Here is a 24,069-nt window from a genome sequence, read left to right as displayed (position 1 = left end):
GGAGTCACCTTAGACTCTTCTCTATCCTTCAACGAATATCTCCAATCCCTGGTGAAGAAATGCTTCTTCAGCCTTCACATGCTAAGGACAGCCAGACCCTATTTTCACCAAAAACACTTTGCAGTCCTAGTACAATCCATCATCCTCTCCAGATTGGATTATTGCAATTCTATCTACCTCAGCCTAACCAAGAAAAGCCTCCACAGACTTCAGCGGATTCAGAACGCCGCAGCTAAGCTTGTTTTTGTGAAAAGCAAATTTGATCACGACTCACCACTCCTGTCTAAGCTCCATTGGCTCCCAGTAATCCCCAGGATCCACTTCAAATGTGCGTGTCTGGCCTACAAGATCCTACATGGCATCCTTCCTGCCGTTATCCCTCTATCCTGGAACTCCCCAACCCCTACTTCCTCCAGATCCTCCCAAATTTTTAAACTATCCTTCCCTTCCATAAAAGGTATTTCCCATGTAGGCAAACTTGGGTCATCCCTCCCCTTTAGAATCACTGAGATCTGGAATAACCTCACCTCCTCTCTCCGAACCTCAAGCTCCCTCCAACTCTTCCGCAAACACCTAAAAACCTGGCTATTCTCAAAACTGTAACACTTCCCCCCTCTTAGGCCTCTCACCTTCCCCCTTTACACCTAACTCTTTAATCTCTCCACTGTAGTTCCTCTCTCATCCTTCTTCCTGTAAACCGTGCCGAGCTCCGCATTCGTGGAGATGGTGCGGTATATAAATCCAAGGTTTAGTTTAGTTTAGTTTAGTCCCAGCTGTTTAGTTATGCAGATGATTTTACAATCATTATTCCATTTGCTATTTCTCTTTCTGAAGTTATTCCTAAAGCAACAGAAGTTATTAGGTCTAATGGAGCAATGGATAACTGAATTTAGACTGAAGCTTAACTCAGAAAAAAATTAAGTTTTTTTTGGTTTTTTTTTTTTTGTAGCTTCACCATGCCCGTTTGATACTAAAGCATCATTGTGTAATAAATAAATTCAGCTATCCTATTTAATCTACCATTCAGGTTTTGGGAATAATACTGGACCAGGGCTTGACTATGAAGAACCAGGCAGACTCTTTGGTCAGAAAGGGTTTCTTTACTCTTTGGAAGCTTCGGTCTGTTAAGGTGTATTTTGATGATTCATCATTTAGAGTTTTGGTACAGTCTCTTATATTAAGCCAGCTTAATTACTGCAATATTGCCTATTTGGCAATTTCCCAGAAGAATATGCAACGATTACGAACCGTACAAAATGCAGCGGTCAGGCTGATTTTTAGGTTGAAGAAATATGATCACGTAACACCCTCCTATTGAGTACTGCATTGGCTGCCAATGGAGGCGCGGGTGAAGTTTAAGTTTGGTTGGTTCTGTTTTAAGGCTTTGTTTGGTTTAGCTCCCAAATATATAATTGAGCTTTTCTCTTTTGCAACCAAGAGACATAAGAGAAACTCCCATCTGAATTTTGTTTTTCTGCCTGTTAGAGCATGTAAACTTAAAAAATCATCAAAATCTTTTTTCATATCGAGCAGCGTTATGGGTTAAGGATTTAGAACAATTGCTTTTGCTACTGACACTTATGGAGAGTTTAGGAGACATTTAAAAACATCTGTTTTCGAAGTATTAGGCAGCTAATTTGTAAAAATTTTATTATGCACTATTTTGATCGTTTTAGTGTCTCTAATTATTGGCTTTTAACATTTTTTAGTTCTATTCAACTTCTTTTATTGTTTTGGTTTTTTTTTTTGGTTTTTTTTTTTTTTAAACATGTAAACCGCATAGAACTTTATCCCAGGACAAGCAGGCAGCCTATTCTCACATATGGGTGACGTCATCCACGGAGTCCGGATGCGGACAGCTTCGCAAGCAGACTTGCTTGTAGAAACTCAGAAGTTTCGAGTCTGCTGCACCTCGCATGCATGTGTGCTTTCCGCCCAGCACAGGGCAAGTCTCTTCAGTTCTCAGTTTTCTGCGAAGCCGAGAAGTGTGTCTTTGACGCTCTGCGCTGAACTTTGTTCGCTTTGTGCCTTCTCTTCACTGTGGTTTGTGTTCTTTTTGTCGCGAATCGCTGTGTTTTCTTTTTTGTTTAAAAAAAAAAATTTTTCTTTTTCGTCGACCGACTGGTGGGGCAGGTTGCACGCCCGCAACCTGTGGGCTTTGACTTTGTAGCAGCTATCTTCCCTTTTATGTCCAGGCCAATCACGGGCTTCAAGAAGTGTAGCCAGTGCCAGCGTGCGATTTCCCTCATGGACCCACATCGTTGGTGTCTTAAGTGTCTCGGGGCCTGACCATAGTCCACTCTGAAGTTGTGCTGGGCTACTCTTCAACTTCATAGAAACATAGAAATAGACGGCAGATAAGGGCCACGGCCCATCTAGTCTGCCCACCCCAATGACCCTCCCCTACCTTTCTCTGTGAATAGATCCCACGTGTCTATCCCATTTGGCCTTAAAATCAGGCATGCTGCTGGCCTCAATAACCTGAAGTGGAAGACTATTCCAGCGATCAACCACCCTTTCAGTGAAGGAGAATTTCCTGATGTCCCCATGCAGTTTCCCACCCCTGATTTTCCACGGATGCCCCCTTGTTGCTGCGGGACCCTTGAAAAAGAAGATATCTTCTTCCACCTCGATGCGGCCCGTGAGATACTCGAATGTCTCGATCATGTCACCCCTCTCTCTGCGTTCCTCAAGTGAGTACAGCTGCAACTTATCCAGCTGTTCCTCGTACGGGAGATCCTTGAGTCCCGAGACCATCCGGGTGGCCATTCTCTGGACCGACTCCAGTCTCAACACATCCTTACGGTAATGCGGCTTCCAGAATTGCACACAGTATTCCAGGTGGGGCCTCACCATGGATCTATACAATGGCATAATGACTTCAGGCTTACGGCTGACGAAACTTCTGCGTATGCAACCTATGATTTGCCTTGCCTTGGATGAAGCTTGCTCCACTTGATTGGCAGTCTTCATGTTCTCACTGACGATCACCCCTAAGTCTTGTTCTGCTTCAGTTCTTGTTAGGATCTTGCCATTAAGGGTGTAAGCCTTAAACGTCGTCTGGTTCAGGATGGACTCTTCAGCTACACCCTCGACCTTGGTTTCTGACTCGGTCCAGACTTCAACCGGAGGTCCTCCTGTTTCCATGACTCCAACCTCGAGTCTCATCAGACCTTTCTCGTTTGGATTGTTTTTGGCCTCGAGTACACCTACTTTATCTTCCTCTGAGCTTCCCTCAGATCAGATACCTAAGCAAAAGGTTCCTGCGGTGGTCCACAAGTTATCCAAGCATCAATTCAAGCCAAAGCATGCTTCTACTTCCACCTCAGAGCCTATAGCCTCAGCAAATGGTCCAGATTCAGACTCAAATCCACAATTGCAGGCTTCTCTCCAGACCATGTTAGAGCGACAATTTGTTCAGTTACTGAGCAAATACGGTTCTCCCTCTACTCTACCTCCTGCAGTACAGCCTGGGCAATCAGAAGTCTCCCGCGAGGTCGTGTCCCTGCCTGTGCCTCGAGTCGAGTCTACACACTCTATGCAAGGAGTCGAGTCTTTGCAAGTGTCTCGACTGGAATCCTCACGCGCTATACAAGGAGTTGAGTCTTTGTGAGTGTCTCGACTGGAATCCTCGCACTGTATGCAAGGAGTCGAGTCTTTGCGAGTGCCGACTGGAATCCTCAATCCAAACCACTGAGTCTATGGGGTTTCGATCTACAGCTTCTAGCCCTATTCATTTACCAGTGGCACTGCCCGTTTCCAGGCATAGGGCAAAGTCTCCTCGATCTCATCCGAGACCTGCTTCCAGGCAGCACTCTCACCATAGATCGAGGCCCTCATCGAGGTATCCATCTAGGCACAGGTCTTCTTCCACAGAAAAGCTTTCCTCATCTAGGCCTCAATCCAGACCTTCCAGCTCTTCGAGGCCTCCAACTCCTCAATCAGCGTTTCCAATTCCAGACCCCGAGGATTCAGCTAATTCCAATGCCTCCTCCAAGTCTGTCTATTCCTTGGGTTACCAATATTCTAGAGAGGCTTTGCCTTCTTTCTCAACTCGAGGTGTCTCAAGTTCATAGAGTCCTTCTCGAGGCCAGGCTCTGGCGGATCAATTGTCCTTCTCTTCCTTTCTTCGTCAAATGGCTGACGACCTGGATATTAAGTTGGATGCTGGTTCTAAATATTCTAAGGAGTATTTAGAAGAAATGCATCTGGCTCAATCTCCTGCAGAGTCACTCAAGCTTCCTCTTAACAGGCTCTTGTCTCAAACTTTCAAATGAAATCTGGAGACTCCTTATGCTATACCTGCTGTTCCAGGCAAATTGGAATCCAGGTGTAGAACACTACATTGCAAAGGGTTTGAAAATTCACAACTCTATCATCAATCCCTCCTTGTGGAATCTTCCTTGAAGAGAACCCATCCTTCCAGAGTCTATGCCACAGTACCTCCTGGAAGAGAGGGAAAAATCATGGACAAATTTGGCAGTCACCTTTTATCAGAATTCCATGATATCCTCCAGAGTCTTCAACTACAATTTTATCTTCACGACTTATTTCAAGTTCTTGATTGATCATTTTCCAAGTTTTATGAAGATCTTGGATGAACATAGAAATGTGGAGATTTTTAGAGCGCTCTGCTATCTTGGCGCAACTCTGGTTACATCTTCTCCAGTCATCTTATGATGCCTTCAAACTTTCTTCCAGGGTCATTGCTTTCTCAGTAGCAGTGCGTCGCCTGGCCTGGCTCTGCACCATTGAAATGGACCCTAATCTTCAGGACCATCTGGCTAATATTCCTTGTGAGGGCAATGACTCTTTGAATCCATAGAGACCACCACCAAGAAGTTGTCTGAACATGAAAAATCTTTTGCTTCAATTGTCAGACCAAAGCCAAAGCCAGGTCCTGCAAAAACTTCTTGACCTCTTCCATCCTTCCAGAAGCATTATCCTCCTTACACTCCTTCCAGAAGCTCCTCCCAAGAAACAACAGCAGCAGAAGCAACAGAAACCTCAGCCTTCTGCTGCGCCTAAGGCTTCTCAGCCTTTTTGACTGTCTCATACAGAGCATAACCTCCATCGTACTGCCTCTGTTCTCCTCTCTCCCCATAGGAGATCGTCTCCATCATTTTTACCATCTGTGGGAGACCATTACATCTGCTGTCAATAATCAGGGAAAGATGCTCTCTTCATTTCATTCAGGTTCCACCAGAGCTTCCTCCAAGAGAGTATCCTTCCAATCCATCCCAGTCCGCCCTTCTTCTTTAGGAAGCTCAAGCTCTGCTTCATCTCCGTGCCATTGAGGAAGTTCCTTTGGAACAGCAGAGCAGAGGGTTTTACTCTCGTTACTTCCTTGTTCCGAAGAAGACGGGCGATCTGCGACCCATTCTGGATCTCAGGGCTCTCAGCAAATTTTTAGTCAAAGAAAAATTTAGCATGCTGTCCCTGGCATTCCTCTATCCCCTTCTAGATCAGAACGATTGGTTATGTTCTCTAGATCTCAAGGAGGCTTACACTCGCATTCCCATTCACCCGGCCTCCCGTCAATACCTCAGGTTTCGGGTGGGGAATCTGCATTATCAATACAGAGTGCTACCCTTCGGCCTGGCATCATCTCCCAGAGTGTTCACCAAGTGCCTAGTAATGGTAGCAACAACTCTAAAGTACCATGGTCCTTCAGGTGTTTCCCTACCTAGATGAGTGGCTCATCAAAGATTCCACATCTCAGGACTATGTGGTTCCTACAAAGCTTGGGATTCGAAATCAACTTCCCAAATCACAACTTCAGCCCTCTCAGAATCTAAAGTTCATCAGAGCTGTTCTGGACACTATCCAACTCAGAGCATTCCTTCCTCAACAACGTCTAGATGTTCTTCTTCAGCTTTGTCACACAGTGTCTTCCCGCTCTTCACTCTCAGCGAGACACATGATGGTATTACTAGATCACATGGCCTCGACAGTTCACGTTATTCCTTTTGCCAGATTTCATCTTAGAATTCCTCAGTGGACCCTGGCATCTCAGTGGACGCAGGCTTGCGACCAACTTTCTCGACACATTGCAGTTGCTCCTTCATTGAGACAGTCTCTCCACTGGTTGATGCTCTCTTCCAATCTCTCCAGAGGTTTACTGTTTGAGACGCCTCCCTCATCAGAAGGTCCTCACGATTCCTCGACCTACACTTGGGTGGCTCAACTTGACTGTCTCCGGACTCAAGGTCATTGGCCCAGCACGGATCGTCAGTGTCATATCAATCTGTTGGAACTCGGAGCGATCTTCAATGCTCTCAAAGCTTTTCAACATCTTCTCCATGACCAGTTAGTCAACAAGCAGGGAGGAACGGGATCTCTCTCCCTTTATCAAGAAAGGGAGAGAGGTCTGAAGGTTTGGAACTGGTCAATCCTCCACAACACCTTCCTCAAAGCTGTCTACATCCAAAGGGAGAAAAACTGTCTGGCGGACAAATTGAGTCATCTTCTGCAATCTCTCGAATGGATAATCAATTCATCGCCTCTTCATCATATTTTTTCTCAGTGGGGAACTCCTTAGATAGATCTCTTTGCATCTCCCCACAACCACAAACTGCCTCAGTTCTCCAGGATATATTCTCCTCATCGCCTCAAGGCAGATGCTTTTCTTTTGGAATGGACGAATTGCTTTCTGTATGCATTCCCTCCATTCCCTCTCATTCTCAAGACTCTAGTCAAGTTGAAGAACGATCATGCCACCATGATTCTGATAGCTCCTCGGTGGCCGAGACATCCTTGGTAGTCCCTTCTACTTCAACTCAGCAGCAGTGAGCCATACCTTGTACCAGTTTTTCCATCTCTGCTTACACAGTCAAGTACCTCTACTTCATCCCAACCTGCAGTCTCTGCACCTGACAGCTTGGTACCTCTCAACATAACTCCTCTTCAGTTTCTCAATCTGTAAGAGATATTTTAGAGGCTTCCAGAAAGCCTACTACTAGACAATGCTACCACCAAAAATGGACTAGATTTTCCATTTGGTGCATCTCTCATGATAAGGAGCCTCAGCTTTCCTCCTTATCTTCTGTTCTGGATTTTCTTTTGCACTTATCTATCTCTAGCCTCAAGTCTACATCTATTCGAGTCCATCTCAGTGCAATTGCTGCTTTTCATCAGTCTATTGAAGGGAGACCCCTCTCTGCTCATCCGATGGTTTCCAAATTTATGAAAGGACTTTTCAATGTCAAACCTCTCAAACTGCCTCCAGTGGTTTGGGATATCAATGTTGTTCTTGCTCAGCTAATGAAGCCTCCATTTGAACCAATGTCTACGGCTCATCTAAAATACCTCACTTGGAAAGTGGTGTTTCTCATTGCCCTCACATCTGCTCTAAGAGTCAGTGAGCTGCAAGCTTTAGTTGACGGTCCACCTTTCACAGTTTTCCATCATGAAAAGGTGGTCCTCCTTACTCATCCTAAATTCTTACCCCAAGTGGTTTCAGAATTTCATCTCAACCAATCCATTGTTCCAGTGTTCTTTCCAAAGTCTCATTCTCACCCTGGAGAATCAGCTCTTCATACGCTGGACTATAAACATGCTTTGACCTTCTACTTAGAACGCACCAAACCACACAGATCTGCTCCTCAACTTTTTGTCTCTTTCGATCCAAACAAGTTGGGACATCCTATTTCTAAGCGTACCATCTCCAACTGGATGGCTGCTTGTATCTCTTTCTGCTATGCCCAGGCTGAACTGCATCTTCAGAGTTAAGTCACAGCCTACAAAGTCATAGCCATGGTGACTTCAGTAGCTTTCCTCAGATCCACTCCTATTGAGGAAATTTGCAAAGCTGCCACCTGGTCCTCGGTTCATACTTTCACCTCATTATTGCCCGGATGTTTTCTCCAGATGGGATGGCCATTTTGGCCAGAGAGTATTATAAAATTTATTCTCCTAAGTTGCCAACACGCCCACCATCCCATTCTAGTTAGCTTGGAGGTCACCCATATGTGAAAATAGGCTGCCTGCTTGTCCTGGGATAAAGCACAGTTACTTACTGTAACAGTTGTTATCCAGGGACAGCAGGCAGCTATTCTCACAACCCACCCACCTCCCCTTGTTGGCTTCTCTGTTTGCTGTCTGAACTGAGTAGATTTGCCCTGTGCTGGGCGGGAAGGCACTCGCGTATGCGCAGTGCGGAAGATTCGAAACTTCTGAGTTTCTATAAGCAAGTCTGCATGCAAGGCTGTCTGCATCCAGGCTCCATGGATGACGTCACCAATATATGAGAATAGCTGCCTGCTGTCCCTGGATAACACCTATTACAGTAAGTAACTGCTTTCTTGAAAAGAAATTTGGCTCTCAAAAGAAATCTTTTTTAAAAAATTATTTATTTATCAATTTTCAAATAAACAATCAAGTATACACTTGTACAGAAAGGAGAGGCATTAAAGAACACATTCCAAGCAAATCAATAATTATAATCAAAGGAAAAATAATCTTAATCTCCTCCTCAAGTCCTCATATTATGGATCCAAGATGTAAAACGGTGAGCCTTACAAAAATCTTCGTAATAAATCAATAAGAAGAAAAACAGGAACACAGTTAGCTGAAGGAAGTGACCTAATCAAATAATGAACACTCATGTTGTATTAATCCCAGCTTTCAGGTGTGCAGCTGACAGAAAGGTTGTCAGTTGTATTGGCTCAAAGAAAACATATTTTTGCTTTTGATATATCACACATTTACATGGGTGTCTTAAGAAGAAAGAGGCTCCAAGAGCGATAACTCCCGGCTTCAAAATCAGAAATTCACGACGACGCCTTTGGGTATCTCGAGCCAGATCCGGAAATATTTGTATTTTAAATCCCAAAAATTCTTTTGACTTATTTTTGAAGTAAAGTCTCAGCAACCAGTTTTTATCCGGTGCCAAGGCAACAGTGAGAAGTAAAGTTGCAGGTGTCGCAATTTCCTTGTCCGACTGTTCTAATATCAGTGAAACATTTAAATTCTGTTGGACCTCTGTAGGTAGTTGTTGTGGTTCTTGATATTGTTGATGTTGTCCTTCAATTTTCCAAGTAGGCAGATAATAAGCCTGAGTTAAAGGTGGAAGCAGTTCTTCTGATATATCCAAAATTTCTACCATATATCTTTTTATCATCTCTCTCGGAGATATTGTTGCCACTTTAGGAAAATTAATCAGCCTGAGATTGTTATTACGAGAAAGATTATCTAAAGCTTCCAATTTTCTTCTCATATTTATATTGTCTTTCATTAATGTTTCATTAAGTTGTTTAGTGGCAACATTTGAATCTTTAAGGTCCTGAATATCTGTTTGTAAGCCTTTAATATTTGTTTCATGGATATTTAACTTTAATTCAATTTGGGAAATTTGGGGTTTTATAGATTTTGCCAAATCTGCCACCAGATCCCATATCGCCTCAAGAGTTATTTCTCTAGGTTTCTCTATTTCAACAAATTGTTCTTTTTGAATAGGAAAATTAACTATAGCTGACCTTTCCTCCTGCATGCTGTTCTCCTGGAAGCTGCATTCCCTCTTGCTGCTCTGAGCCTCAGTCATTACCGGACTCACAACACAGGAGTCCACATCCATTCTCCCCTGTCCGATGACCAAAGCCTCACTGGACAGGAGCTCACCAACCTCCGATGGCTCTACTGTCCGAAGGAAGCTGGTATGCTGAGGAAGAGGGGGTGGAGTTCTGGCGTCGGGGCTTAACGATATTTCCAAGCCCGGGGAGACCACATCCTGCTCACCACCGAGTGCTCCCAACGGGGAAGCCGACGCCACCGCCGACACTTCCTGCATCCGGCGTATAAGTTCCTCAATGTTGCCGAATCTAGCGGGGTCAGGGCGCCGCGAGGTTACAGCGGCACTTCGTCCCCTTCTCTTCGGCATTATAAGATGGGGGTGAACACCACAGAAGAAGAAAAACAGCAAGGTACTAGATTTTGGATCTAAATGGGACGCTCAGCTAGCTGTCCCGTCGGCCATCTTGGATCCCGCGTGTCCCTGGTTCTCTCAAAAGAAATCTTAATCGTTGTACTGCTGATCTTTGGCTCTTTTGACTAATGAGTTTGCTTACCACTGGCCTAGTAGATTACTCCAGATACCAGAGTGAGGATGGGCAAGGCTATGTCCCTACTCTGTCCCATTTCACAGGATGAACAGAAGAAACTGGTGACAGTGACAAAAAAGACCACTCTACCTGTGTAAGGTGGTATAGCTTTGAAAGATGTTCAGTATAGGAAGCTAGAATCTTTGTTGAAAATCAACTGAAAATCTTACAAGTGGCTTTTCGTAGTTCATACACAGCCAGAACATGTCTTAGCTGGGTGCAGTAGGTAACAACTTTTTGGGTGAGTCTTAGCTGACTCCTTGTATGACCTTATCAAGGCAGCCACCAAGCAACTGTCTTTGGCAGTTAAGGCTAGTCTCTGGTTTCACCATTGGGTGGTGGATGCCTCTTCCAAATGGCATCTGGTAAAAACTTTATCCCAGGACAAGCAGGCAGGTATTCTCACTAGTGGGTGATGTCATCCAATGGATCCCCGATGTGGACATCTCACAAGCATACTTGCTTGTAGAAACTTTTAGAAGTTTTGAGTTGCGTGCATGCGCGAGTGCCTTCCCGCCGGATACACCGGGCGCGTCTCCTCAGTTCTTACTCTTCCGCGGAGCTGAGAAGTCCGTCTTCGACTCTCTGCGCGAAGACCCTTCACTTGTGCCTTCTGTGTCCGCGGTTTTGAGTTTTCTTTGCTCATTATCGTTGGTTCACGTTGTGTTTTCTTGTTTTAAAAAAAAAAAAAAAAATTTCTTTTGTTCGTTCGACAGGGCAGGCTGCGTGGCTGTGGCCCCGCGGCTTTGATCTTGCGGCGGAGCTTTTTCGGCTTATGTCCCGGCCTGTCACCGTTTTTAAAAAGTGTGTCAAGTGCCAGCGCGCGATTTCGTTGACGGACCCTCACCGACGCTGTATTCAGTCTCTCGGGCCTCAACATCTTCCAAAATCGTGCCGGCCTTGCTCCACACTTACAGTACGCGCTTTTAAGCGTCGCTGCATCTTGTGGGAGTCGCTGTTCAGCATGGAGGCGTTGTCGGAGCTGCCCTCATCGCAGAGCGCCACACCTTCGACTTCCGCTTCAGCCTCTTCGGCATCGAGTCTGCTTAAGCCTGCCTCGTTCGTGCCAGCTTCGACTCCGACACCTGCTGCGGTGCCTTCCGCTGTCTCCTCAGGTCAGGTAACGCAGCTTCCCGTTCCTCCAGTGGTGCTCAAGATGCCCAAGGCTTCTAAGCCCAGGCCTCATAGCGGCCGAGTTAGCGATGTCCGTGTTGGAGGTCCCATTGCAGATGCAGATCCCTCTTTGCCGGCTTCGTTCCATGCCATGATGGAGAAGCGATTTGTCGAGCTCTTTACTAAGATTGGGCGGACGCTTCTCTCCCAAATCCAGCCTGGGCACGTGGAAGCCTCCCGCGAGGTCAAGCCGCCCCCGGTGCCTCCTCGACGCACACTCTCGCTGCTGGGAGCAGAGTCTCGGCGAGTGTCTGGTCTGGCTTCGGGGCATGCCTCGCAAGGAGCAGAGTCTTTGCCCATGCCACCTTTGGAACCGATACACTCGATGCATGGCGCTGAATCTTCCACCTTGCCTGGAGCGGAACCTTCCTTCTCGATGCCGAGCCTCGAGCCTTGGGGGTGCCTCGAGGGGCTTCGTCTCAGCCTCCTCTGCTTCGATCCACAGCCTCTAGCCCCATCTACTCGCTGGATGCCTCGTCTGGGCCTCGCTCGCCTCGACGTTCGAGGCCTGCTTCTAGACACAGTTTGGGTCGTCGCTCGAGACATTCATCGAGGCATTCTTAGAGGCATTCCTTGCCTCGTCGTAAGCAACCCTTTAGGGAGTTTTCACCGGATTACTCGCCTCCTCCACCTATGCCAGAACTCGAGGACATCGTGGGATCGTTCTCTCCCTGCCGGTCCTCGGCCTCAGCGGATCAGGACGCCTCGACTTCTTCGAGCCCGTCTCGAGGCCTGGCCCTGGCTGACCAATTATCTTTCTCATCTTTCCTGTGGCAGATGGCGGTGGATCTGGATATTACCCTGGATTCGGGTTCCAAGTTTTCTAAGGAGTATTTGGAGACGATGCATCTTCCCCAACCTCCTGCTGAGTCTCTCCGTCTGCCTCTCCATAAGCTTCTGGACCAGACTTTCATGAGATGTTTCGAGACTCCTTACTCCATCCCCGCTGTCCCCGGGAAGTTGGATGCCAGGTACCGCACGGTGCACCATAAGGGCTTCGACGGTGCACAGCTCTCTCACCAGTCCCTCTTGGTTGAGTCCTCCTTGATGCGGTCTCATCCCTCCCAGGTCTATGCCTCCACTCCTCCTGGCCGGGAGGGCAAAACCATGGATAGATTTGGCAGGCGCATCTACCAGAACTCGATGATGGCCTCTCGAGTCCTGAATTATAGTTTTCATTTTGTGACCTACTTTGAGTTTTTCCTCTCAATTCTACAAAAGTTTTTGCCATATCTAGACTCTCAGGCTCGCTTCGAGTACTCAGAAGTCCTGGCGTCGTTGTTCCAACTTTGCCTGCAGATGATGCAATCGTCTTACGACGCTTTTGAACTCTCTGCCAGAACTGCTGCTTGTTCGGTGGCCATGCAGCCTGGCGTGGCTCCGGACCATTGATATGGACCCGAATCTCCAGGACAGGCTGGCGAACGTTCCCTTTGCGGGAGCAGACCTTTTCGACGAGTCCATCGAGGCGGCGATGGAGAAGCTGTCGAAACATGAAAAGTCTTTTCAATCTATTCCCCGCCAAAAGCCCAAGCCTGCTGTTGCTCGTCCGTCTCGCCCACCTATGATCTATCAGTAGCGCTACCCGCCGAAGCAGGCGCCCACCATCCGTCAACCTGTGAAGAGGCAGCACCAGCAGAAGCTCCAGCAAAAGCCTCAGCCTTCTGCTGTCCCCAAAGCTCCTCAGCCTTTTTGACTGTCTCTTAGGGAGCATAACTTCCATCATTCTGCCCTCCCTGTTTTTTCCCATTGGAGGTCGTCTCCATCATTTTTATCATCGATGGATGACTATTGCCACCGACCTCTGGGTCCTTTCCATCGTAAGAGAGGGATACTCTCTTCAGTTCCATCAAGTTCCTCTGGAACATCCTCCAAGAGAGTATCATAGAAACATAGAAATAGACGGCAGATAAGGGCCACGGCCCATCTAGTCTGCCCACCCTAATGACCCTCCCCTACCTTTGCCTAGTGAATAGAGCCCACGTGTCGATCCCATTTGGCCTTAAAATCAGGCACGCTGCTGGCCTCAATCACCTGCAGTGGAAGACTATTCCAGCGATCAACCACCCTTTCAGTGAAAAAGAATTTCCTGGTGTCACCTCGTAGTTTCCCGCCTCTGATTTTCCACGGATGCCCTCTTGTTGCCGTGGGTCCCTTGAAAAAGAAGATATCTTCTTCCGCTTCGATGCGGCCCGTGAGATACTTGAACGTCTCGATCATGTCCCCCCTCACTCTGCGCTCCTCAAGCGAGTATAGCTGCAGTTTGTCTAACCTTTCTTCGTACGGGAGATCTTTGAGTCCCGAGACCATCCGGGTGGCCATTCTCTGAACCGACTCCAATCTCAGCACATCTTTGCGATAATGTGGTCTTCAGAATTGCACACAGTATTCTAGGTGGGGCCTCACCATGGATCTATACAATGGCATAATGACTTCCGGCTTACGGCTGACGAAACCCTTGCGTATGCAACCTAGGATCTGTCTTGCCTTGGATGAGGCCTGCTCTACCTGACTGGCAGCCTTCATGTCCTCACTGACGATCACCCTCAAGTCCCGTTCTGCTACCGTTCTTGTTAGGATCTCACCATTAAGAGTATAAGTCTTGTATGGATTATGGTTGCCTAGGTGCATGACTTTGCATTTTTTGGCATTGAAGCTGAGTTGCCAGGTCCTAGACCAGCGCTCCAGTAGGAGTAGGTCGTGCATTGAATCTTCGTCCGTTGTGCATTTTCCCACTACATTACTTAGTTTGGCGTCATCGGCGAATAATGCTATTTTACCTCGAAGCCCTTCTGCCAAGTCTCTTATAAAGATGTTGAATAGGGTCGGTACCAAGACCGAACCCTGTGGCACTCCACTAATCACCTCCGTCATTTCTGAGGGGGTGCCGTTCACCACTACCCTTTGAAGCCTACCACCAAGCCAGTTCCTAACCCATTTCGTCAATGTGTCACCTAATCCTATAGAACTCATCTTGTTCAGCAACCTGCGGTGTGGTACGCTATCGAATGCTTTGCTAAAGTCCAGGTACACGATGTCCAGGGACTCCCCAACATCCAGCTTCCCCGTCACCCAGTCAAAGAAGCTGATCAGGTTGGATTGACATGATCTCCCCTTAGTAAATCCATGTTGATGGGGGTCCCGTAGATTTTCCTCATCCAGGATCTTATCCAATTGTCGTTTGATCAGAGTTTCCATAAGTTTGCTCACTATAGATGTTAGACTCACTGGTCTGTAGTTTGCTGTCTCCATCTTTGAGCCTTTCTTGTGGAGTGGAATGACGTTAGCCGTCCTCCAGTCCAACGGGACGCTTCCTGTACTAAGGGAGAGGTTGAAGAGTGCCGACAGTGGCTCTGCCAAGACATCACTCAACTCCCTAAGCACCCTGGGGTGTAGGTTGTCAGGCCCCATTGCCTTGTTAATCTTGAGTTTTGACAGCTCATCGTAGACACTGCTGGGCGTGAATTCGAAGTTACTAAACGGGTCAACTGAGTCAGCCCTTGTCTGTAGTTGAGGGCCAAGCCCCGGCACTTCACGGGTGAAGACTGAGCTGAAGTATTCATTTAATAGCTGGGCTTTTTCGGAATCCTTTTCCACATAGTCTCCGTTTGGTTTCCTAAGACGTACAATCCCGCCAGAGTTTTTACTTCTATCACTGATATACCTGAAGAAGGATTTATCTCTCTTCTGGATGTTCTTTGCCAGAGACTCCTCCATGTGGAATTTAGCCTCCCTGACTGCTGTTTTGACTGCTTTAGACTTGGTCAGGTAGTCTGCTCTAGAGTCCTGTTTCCCCGATTGTTTGTAAGAGATGAATGCTTTTTTCTTTTCCTTGATGAGGTCTGAGATCTCCGCAGTGAACCATTGCGGCTTGTTGTTTCTTCGCCGCTTACTTACTAATTTAACATAGCGGTTTGTCGCTTCTTGTATGGTGGCTTTCAAAGTCGACCACATTTCTTCCATATCCTTCCAACTTAACCCAGACCGCCCTTCTTCTTCAGGAAACTCAGGCTTTGCTCCGGCTTCGTGCCATTGAGCCGGTCCCTGTGGGCTATCAGATTCTGATTGCTCCTCGGTGGCCCAGGCAACCTTGGTACTCCCTTCTTCTGCAACTCAGCAGCAGGGAGCCCTTCCTTCTGCCAGTGTTTCCATCTCTGCTTACGCAGCATCAGGGATTTCTGCTTCATCCCAACCTGCAGTCGCTATACCTGACAGCTTGGTTTTTCTCAGCGTAACTCCCCTTCAGTTTTCACAAGCTGTGTGGGATGTTTTGGAAGCTTCAAGGAAGCCTGCTACTAGACAATGCTATTCCCAGAAATGGACTAGATTCTCTACTTGGTGTTTTTCTCATCACAAGGAGTCTCAACATGCCTCCTTGTCCTCTGTTTTGGACTACCTTTTGCACCTGTCTCAATCTGGCCTCAAGTCTACATCGATCAGAGTCCATCTTAGTGCATTTGCTACTTTCCATCAGCCTCTTCAGGGGAAATTTCTTTCTGCACATCCTGTGGTTTCCAGATTCATGAAAGGACTTTTCCATGTCAATCCTCCCCTCAAACCACCTTCAGTGATTTGGGACCTCAATGTTGTTCTTTCCCAACTTATGAAGCCTCCATTTGAACCTCTTAACAAGGCTCCTCTGAAATATCTCACTTGGAAAGTGGTGTTTCTCATTGGCCTCACTTCTGCTCGTCGAGTGAGTGAGCTTCAAGCATTGGTTGCGGATCCGCCCTTTACAGTGTTTCATCATGACAAGGTGGTCCTTCGCATTCATCCCAAGTTCCTCCCCAAAGTGGTCTCAGAATTTCATCTAAATCAATCCATTGTTCTTCCTGTGTTTTTTCCAAAGCCTCATTCTCATCCTGGAGAATCAGTTCTTCACACTCTGGACTGTAAACGTGCTTTGGCTTTCTACCTGGAACGCACCAAGCCTCACAGAACTGCTCCTCAACTTTTCATCTCCTTTGATCCGAACAAGTTGGGCCGCCCTATCTCTAAGCGCACCATCTCCAACTGGATGGCGGCTTATATCTCTTTCTGCTACCCAGGCTGGATTACCCCTTCACAGTAAAGTCACAGCCCATAAGGTCAGAGCAATGGCAGCCTCTGTAGCTTTCCTCAGATCGACACTAATTGAGGAGATTTGTAAGGCTGCCACTTGGTCCTCGGTTCACACCTTCACTTCTCATTATTGTCTGGATACTTTCTCCAGACGGGATGGACAGTTTGGCCAAACAGTATTATAAAATTTATTCTCCTAAGTTGTCAACTCTCCCACCATCCCATTGTGGTTAGCTTGGAGGTCACCCACTAGTGAGAATACTGCCTGCTTGTCCTGGGATAAAGCAGTGTTACTTACCGTAACAGTTGTTATCCAGGGACAGCAGGCAGCTATTCTCACATCCCACCCACCTCCCCTGGGTTGACTTCTCTGCTAGCTATCTGAACTGAGGAGACACGCCCGGTGCATCGGGCGGGAAGGCACTCGCGCATGTGTGGTGTGGGCAACTCGAAACTTCTAAAAGTTTCTACAAGCAAGTATGCTTGTGAGATGTCCGCATCGGGGCTCTGTTGGATGACGTCACCCACTAGTGAGAATAGCTGCCTGCTGTCCCTGGATAACAACTGTCACGGTAAGTAACATTGCTTTCCTGTAAGGGTAAATTTATTGTTGGGGTAGACCTGGAGAAATTGGGCAAGGACTTAGTTATCTAAGTTGTTTTGACCAATTAGGTACTTCCTTAGGCTCCTCCCTAAGGCAGTCCCTGATTGGCTCAGGTGCCTTAAGCTTCTCCCCAAGGGAGGAGCCTAAGGCGCCTGAGCCAATTGGTGCCTTAGGCCCCTCCCCATGCATCACATGATGCACCGGGGTGGGGCCTAAGGCCCACATTTCATCAGAGGAGCAGGAAGGTCTGATTGGACACCCCTCCTGCTCCTAACATATAAGGAGAGGAGAGGAGAGGGAGAAGGGAGGCTGATGGCAGGAGGGGAGTGGGCATCCATCTTGGGTTTTTTCGGGGTGGGGGGTAGGTATTTGCCAGCAAGAGGGAGTGGGCATCCCTCCTGCCATTTCTTGTGGGGGTTTTTTCCTCTTTTCGAGGAGCATGTGGACCAATGACAGGTGAGAATGGGCATCCCTCCTGGCTTTTTCGGGATAGGGAGGAGGTCTTTTTGGTCACCGTGTTTGTTGGGGGGGGGGGAGTGATTGAGTCAGGGAGTTTGCATGCAAATGATTTGCACCTCCGTCCTAGTCATACCGGAATAAAGTGAAATTGTACAAAAACGAAAGATTAGGTTCTTACCTTTGATAATCTTTCTTGTAAATCCACTTTATTCCGGGAACCTGCATTATACTTTGCTGATTTGCCAATTGTCTGCCTTTCCATGAATGGGTAAGCTAGTATTTCTGTTTTCTGACCAGCCTTTTATGCATACCATTAGAATGAGTTTAGCACTTTGGAGTTGTTGTTTTTTTTTTTTTTTTTGGGGGGTGGGGGGCACTTTGGGGTTGGTTTTTTTTTGGGGGGGAGGAGTCCCTAGTTAGGGAGTCCCCTCCCCATCTGATAGTGCAGGCTGTGTCTCCTTATAGCACTGTTTCTCATCATTCCAGTTTATAATGTTTGTTAACCTGGTTCAATTATGTTTAATTGTTGCTTTTTTGCATTTCTTGACATGAGCAGATTAGACTTAGTTGTCGGGGAGTGTTCCCGTAGCCCCCCCCCCCCCCGCTCTCTCCTTTTTATCCTCTTAAGATGTTCCTGGCCACTTTTTGACTTAACTGATTCGGGAGGGGCCAGTGCTAAGGTGAAAGGGGTGGAATTTGTCTCTGGAATTTGAGTCTTCCTACAAAGTCCTGGTGGGTATATGGAATTAACCCAATCATCCCGGAATAAAGTGTGGATTTACAAGAAAGATTAGGTTCTTGCCTTTGCTAATCTTCTATCATTATGCTTTGGAACTGACTACAAAAACTATAATGTACAAGAAGGGATGTTCAGAGTTCTGGGAGAGTTGTTTCCCCTACTGCTGTCAGATTACATCACCCACTGTCATTAGTGATCAAACCTGTTGTCTATGGAAAACATTTGTAACGGGTAAGAAACAAACAATGCCTTATCAGCCTTTTCTCTTTGTTAAAGCAGACAAGTCTTGAACCAATATTACTTCCTCAGAGCAAGTTCAGTTTTACAGGTTTGTATACTTTCATTGTGGTGATGTGTTGAATTACTTATGTTTATCATTGCTGTCTGATTTGGATTTTAGGTTTTATTAATCTTTTCCAAACTCAAGTTCAAAGTTAGTTATACTCGGGTACAAATGCTATTTTCCTGTCCAAATGGGCTTATGATCTGAGTTGTACTTGAGCCATTGAAGGGCTGCTCAAGGTCAAAAGGATTATCAGTGGAAAAGATTCAGTCTGGGTTTTTCTAGTTTCCACTTTGCTTTTGTAATCCTCGGGCTGCTATTCCACTTTAATGGCCAGCATATGTTTCAATAAATTGCCATAAACGAAGAATAAATAAATACTTTATGAAGTATATAGATAGATTTTCATTTCAAGCAATCATATTTAAATAGTAATAGTAAATAAAGCTCACAGAGTTGTAAGCAAATAACCTAAGAGTTTTGTTAAGTTTTCAACTGGGATTTATTTTTTTTTTTCTCCCAATCTGACAGAAGTAGTGTGTGTTCAACCATGGCACCACTGAAGGTTCATGGTCCTATTCGAATCCATAGCTTGAACACTGGAACTTCCAAGTGGAAGGAGGGAAGCTTTGAAATTGTGGAGAAAGACAGCAAGATAAGCCTGATGGTTCACTATAATGCTGGAGGAATGCCAAAGATATTTCAGGTATTCATAATAAAATATCTTATAGCGTTATGTTAAAATATGTGAAATACAGTATGTTTATAGTTAAAAGGAGAGAATGTCATGTTTAGAATTTTTAAAGAAATTAAAGCTGTAAAATGCTGGATATTTAAAATTTGAGAACATGATACTTGCTATTGTAGCTGGATCCAGATGAAGATGCATGATCAATATCAAGGGCTCAGCCTAAGAAGACTGTTGGCCACTAATGCTAATGATATCCTTGTCTGTCTACCTTTTTGAAACTGCATTTCTTCCTCTCTCATGTTGCTATCCCTGTCTCCCATTTATTTTGCCCAATGACATCTTCCATTTTTCTTCTGTTCATGGCTTCTTCCTTTCCTTGTTTCATTGAGACTGCCATGGAGAAAAGGAGAGAAGCATGGAGAGCTGGCTTATTGGAGGAGTGGTAAGGGCCTATGACTCATAGGATCTGGAAACGGGGGAGAGACTAGTGTATTTGGGAAGGGAGGAGAAGAAAGCATCCTAAAGGAGATGAAGGGAGATAATAGAGTCTTGATAGAAGTGGAGAAAGCAGATCATAAAAATAGCCTAACTGCGTCAGACCAAGGTCCATCAAGCCCAGTAGCCCGTTCTCATGGTGGCCAATCCAGGTCACTAGTACCTGGCCAAAACCAAAGAAGTAGCATTACGATCCAGGGCAAGCAGTGGCTTCCCCATGTCTTTCTCAATAACAGACTATGGACTTTTCCTCCAGAAACTTGTCCAAACCTTTTTTAAAACCATCTACGCTATCCGCTCTTACCACATCCTCTGGCAACACGTTCCAGAGCTTAACTATTCTCTTGAGTGAAAAAAAAATTGCCTCCTATTAATTATAAAAGTATTTCCTTGTAACTTCACTGAGTGTCTCCTAGTCTTTGTAATTTTTTGACAGAGTGAAAAATTAATCCACTTGTACTCGTTCTGCTCCACTCAGGATTTTGTAGACTTCAATCATATCTCCCCTCACCCGTCTCTTTGCCAAGCTGAAGAGTCCTAACCCTTTTAGTCTTTCCTCATACGAGATAAGTTCCATCCCCTTTACCATCTTGGTCGCTCTTCCCTGAACCTTTTCTAGCACCACTATATCTTTCTTGAGATAAGGAGACCAGAATTGAACGCAATGCTCCTGATGAGGTCGCACCATGGAGCAATACAGGGGCATTATAGTATTCTTAGTCTTGTTAACCATCCCTTTTTAAATAATTCTTAGCATCCTGTTTGCTTTTTTGGCCGCCACCACACATTAGGTAGACGGTTTCATCGTATTGTCTACAATGATACCCAGATCTTTTTCTTGGGCGCTAATCCCTGGACCTTAACATCCGGTAACTGTGATTCAGGTTATTCTTCCCAATGTGCATCACTTTACATTTGTCCACATTAAATTTCATCTGCCATTTGGACGCCCAGTCTTCCAATTTCCTAAGGTCTGCCTGAAATTTTTCACAATCCGCATGCGTTTTAACAACTTTGAACAGTTTAGTGTCATCTGCAAATTTAATCACCTCGCTTGTCGTTCAAATTTCCAGATCATTTATAAATAAGTTAAATAGCACCTGTCCTAGTACACATCACTGCGGCACTCCACTGTTTACTCTCCTCCATTTAACCCTACCCTCCGTTTTCTATCCGATAACCAATTCCTAATCCATAACTGAACTCTGCCACCTATCCTATGACACTTTAATTTTCTCAGGAGCCTCTTGTGAGGAACTTTATCAAAAGCTTTCTGAAAATCTAGATACACTATATCAACTGGCTCACCTTTATCCACTTGTTTATTCACACCTTCAGAGAAGTCAAGAAAATTTGTAAGGTAAGATCTCCCTCGGTGAACCCATGCTGACTCTGTCTCAATAAATCATGTTTATCTATGTGTTCTACAATTTTATTTTTTGTTTTTGTTTTAAGTTTTTTTATTCATTTTTCATATAACAACAAGTGTACTATCTAAATTCATACAAATTCATTAAGTATACACTTGACATTCTTTCATACCTTACTGTAAATATAACATTTCATTATATACTCTTTTACTATCATTTTTAAACAGCATATAATACTTAATAAGTAATAAGTATGTCAACTATTACTCAATTATAACCCCCCTCCCTCCCCTTACTTTAGGAAATGCATACAATTTTTTATAATTGCTTCTACCATTTTACCCGGCACTGAAGTGAGGCTTATTGGACTCTAGTTTCCCGATCTCCCCTGGAGCTCTATTTAAAAATCGGCATAACATTGGCCACCCTCCAATCTTCAGGTAACATAGAAACATAGAAATAGACGGCAGATAAGGGCCCACGGCCCATCTAGTCTGCCCACCTTAATGTCCCTCCCCTACCTTTGCCCTGTGAATAGATCCCATGTGCCGATCCCATTTGGCCTTAAAATCAGGCATGCTGCTGGCCTCAATCACCTGTAGTGGAAGACTATTCCAGCGATCAACCACTCTTTCAGTGAAAAAGAATTTCCTGGTGTCACCTCGTAGTTTCCCGCCCCTACAGGCGATTTTAGCGACAGGTTACAAATCACTAACAGCAGGTCAGCAATTTCATGTTTGAGTTCTTTTAGTACCCTGGGATGTATACCATCTGGTCTTGACGATTTATCACTTTTTAACTTATCGATTTGGCTTAGTTCATCTTCCAGATTCACCGAGATTTCTTTCAATGCCTCTATATCGTCACCCTTGAAAACCATTTTTAGTTCAGGTAGATCTCTTACATTTTCTTCTGTAAAGACCGTAGCAAAGAATTCATTCAGTCTTTCCGCTATTGCCTTATCCTCCCTGAGCGCTCCTTTTGTTCCTTGATCATCCAATGGTCCCACAGATTCCCTCACAAGTTTTCTGCTTCTGATGTACTTAAAAAAAATTGCTGAGTTTTTGCCTCTTTTGCAAGTTTCTCTTCTTATTCTTTTTTAGCTGTCTTTCTCTTTATTTACTGCTCTCCCTCCTACCGCTACCGAAGCCTGTAAACAAATTTAACACATGCCGTAGGACTCTAACAGTGCGCGTGATGCTGCTGGATTCCCTCCTCCTTCCTCCCCCTCATGACGTAACTTCCCATTTCATTGATGGAGGAGGAAGAGGGGATCTGGCAGCGTCAGGCACACTGTTAGTCCTGCGGCGTGTGTTAAATTTGTTTACAGGCTTCGGTAGTGGTGGGAAGGAGAGCAGTAAATGAGTCGAAGCCGGCAGGCCTGGGGAAAGAAAGATGCTAGATGGAAGGGCATTTGGGAAGAACAAGAAATGTGTTGGTGCATGGGATGAGAGGGAGGGAGAGAAGGGGAAATGTTGGACAAGAGCATGAGGGGGCTGGATCATGGGTAGAGAATGACACTGTGGCGGCTAGCTGCGGGTAATCCGCCGAAACGGGTGGCCTTGTTTCCACCTCTCTCCCGCCGTCCTGGCATCTCCCTCCCTTCCCTCAAGGCTATGCATTCTATTGCAGCCAGAGCCTTGATGTCGTGTCGCGTATGGCTGCTGGAAAGGTCTCCTCTGATGCAATTTCCTGTTTCTGGCTGCATCAGAAGAAACTTTTTCAGCAGCCACACGCAACGTGACTTCAAGGCTTCGGCTGCAATAGAATGCATAGCCTTGTAGAAATCGCTACGAAGGGAAGGTAAGGGGAAGGGAGGGAGGGAGGGAGATACACGGCCGGCGGGAGGGTGCTACTGGACTGCGCGAAGGGTGCTGGGGGGGTGGGGGGTGGAGAGGAGAAGAAGCAGCCTGAAGGGAAATGGGGAAGAGAGAGTGGGGAGAAGACGCTGGGAAAGAGGCTAGATTAGGAATATTTGTCTCGCTATCCCCTTTTGACTCTTCCCTATCAGTCTCCCCTGCCTTTTCTCCCTACCTCCCTTTCCCAATCCCATCTACTTTGGTTAACTCCTTCTACTTAAAGAACAATCTTCTTCTGTCTAGGTTTACGGTGACAGGGACAGAGCTTGCAGAGATGGGATGGTGACGGGGACCCAACCCACGGTGACAGGGGCGAGCTCGTGGGGACGGGGTGAAGATGGGGACAAATTTTTATTTCCCCATGTAATTCTCTATCACTGACTTCAGCAATGGGAATTTTTAATTTTTCTTTTTCTATTCATTGTCCTACCATTTTGTCCAATTTTCTCCTACATTGTCCTATCACTTTCTTCATTTTTCTCTTATTTTTCCTACACTCTTGCCAATTTTTAATTCTTCTTCCTCCTACCTGACCACCTTATCAAACCCAAATTGCTTTCTTTCCATTCTCTTTTTCCATAAAACAGATCGCTGGCTCATTCAGGTTGGCTAGTGAAGGGCTATATATTGTTGGGATAGCTCTATAGAATTTTGAGTCTGATTTTGTTCTGTCTTTTCAACTTTCAGGATAGCAAAATAGACTTTTTATATGTTGTAACATAATTTTTGTGCAGCTAAACCATAATATTAAAAATGTGGTCCTGCGGCCTAGCGGGGTGAAACAGAGTCGTTTGATGCTAACTTTGAAGGATACCAGCAGCCTGACTATTGATAAGATACCATGCAGTGATGCAGATGAATTGAGCCAGTATCTGCATTCAGTGTGTCAAGAGAAGAATCAAACAGGTAAGCACTCTAAAAAGGAACCAGAACATTGTTAAGTGCAATATAAAAAAACATGTTTAGCACAATATAAAATAAAATATTGCTTTTATTGATAGCATATTCAAATAAGACACATGGGCATGGTACCTCATTAATGTACATTACAGAAATGATAAGTACAGTTTATGGCAGCTAAGTGCAAGGGCTCCTGACCAAAATTTCATTAGTTGATAACTGGAGCTTGCATATATCTGAAGTGACCACACAGAGCCAGTGTAGTGCGACAGTCTTTATTACTGTTATTAGACTGTAAACCAATTTCCATCACTACTAAATGTTGTAAGGCATAGACA

General features: G+C 45.5%; 1 protein-coding gene across 3 annotated transcripts in view; it reads left to right on the top strand.

Annotated features, from left to right (window-relative positions):
- The window catches only part of USP37 (ubiquitin specific peptidase 37), a 465,383-nt gene that overhangs the window by 53,371 nt on the left and 387,943 nt on the right, over window positions 1–24,069 (top strand). For 2 of the 3 annotated variants that reach the window (XM_033944517.1, XM_033944516.1), the window contains exons 3-4: window positions 18,948–19,122; window positions 23,566–23,737. In XM_033944517.1, coding sequence (XP_033800408.1) covers window positions 18,967–19,122; window positions 23,566–23,737 — 328 coding nt within the window. In that variant the 5' untranslated portion in view covers window positions 18,948–18,966. The remainder of the gene's footprint in view (window positions 1–18,947; window positions 19,123–23,565; window positions 23,738–24,069) is intronic. The other variant, XM_033944518.1, reaches the window with a different exon arrangement.

The sequence above is a fragment of the Geotrypetes seraphini genome, chromosome 5 (genome assembly GCF_902459505.1).
Source record: "Geotrypetes seraphini chromosome 5, aGeoSer1.1, whole genome shotgun sequence".
NCBI lineage: Eukaryota > Metazoa > Chordata > Amphibia > Gymnophiona > Dermophiidae > Geotrypetes > Geotrypetes seraphini.
The sequence above is the reverse complement of the archived record's forward strand: the minus strand, read 5'-3'. Positions and strand labels throughout refer to the sequence as shown.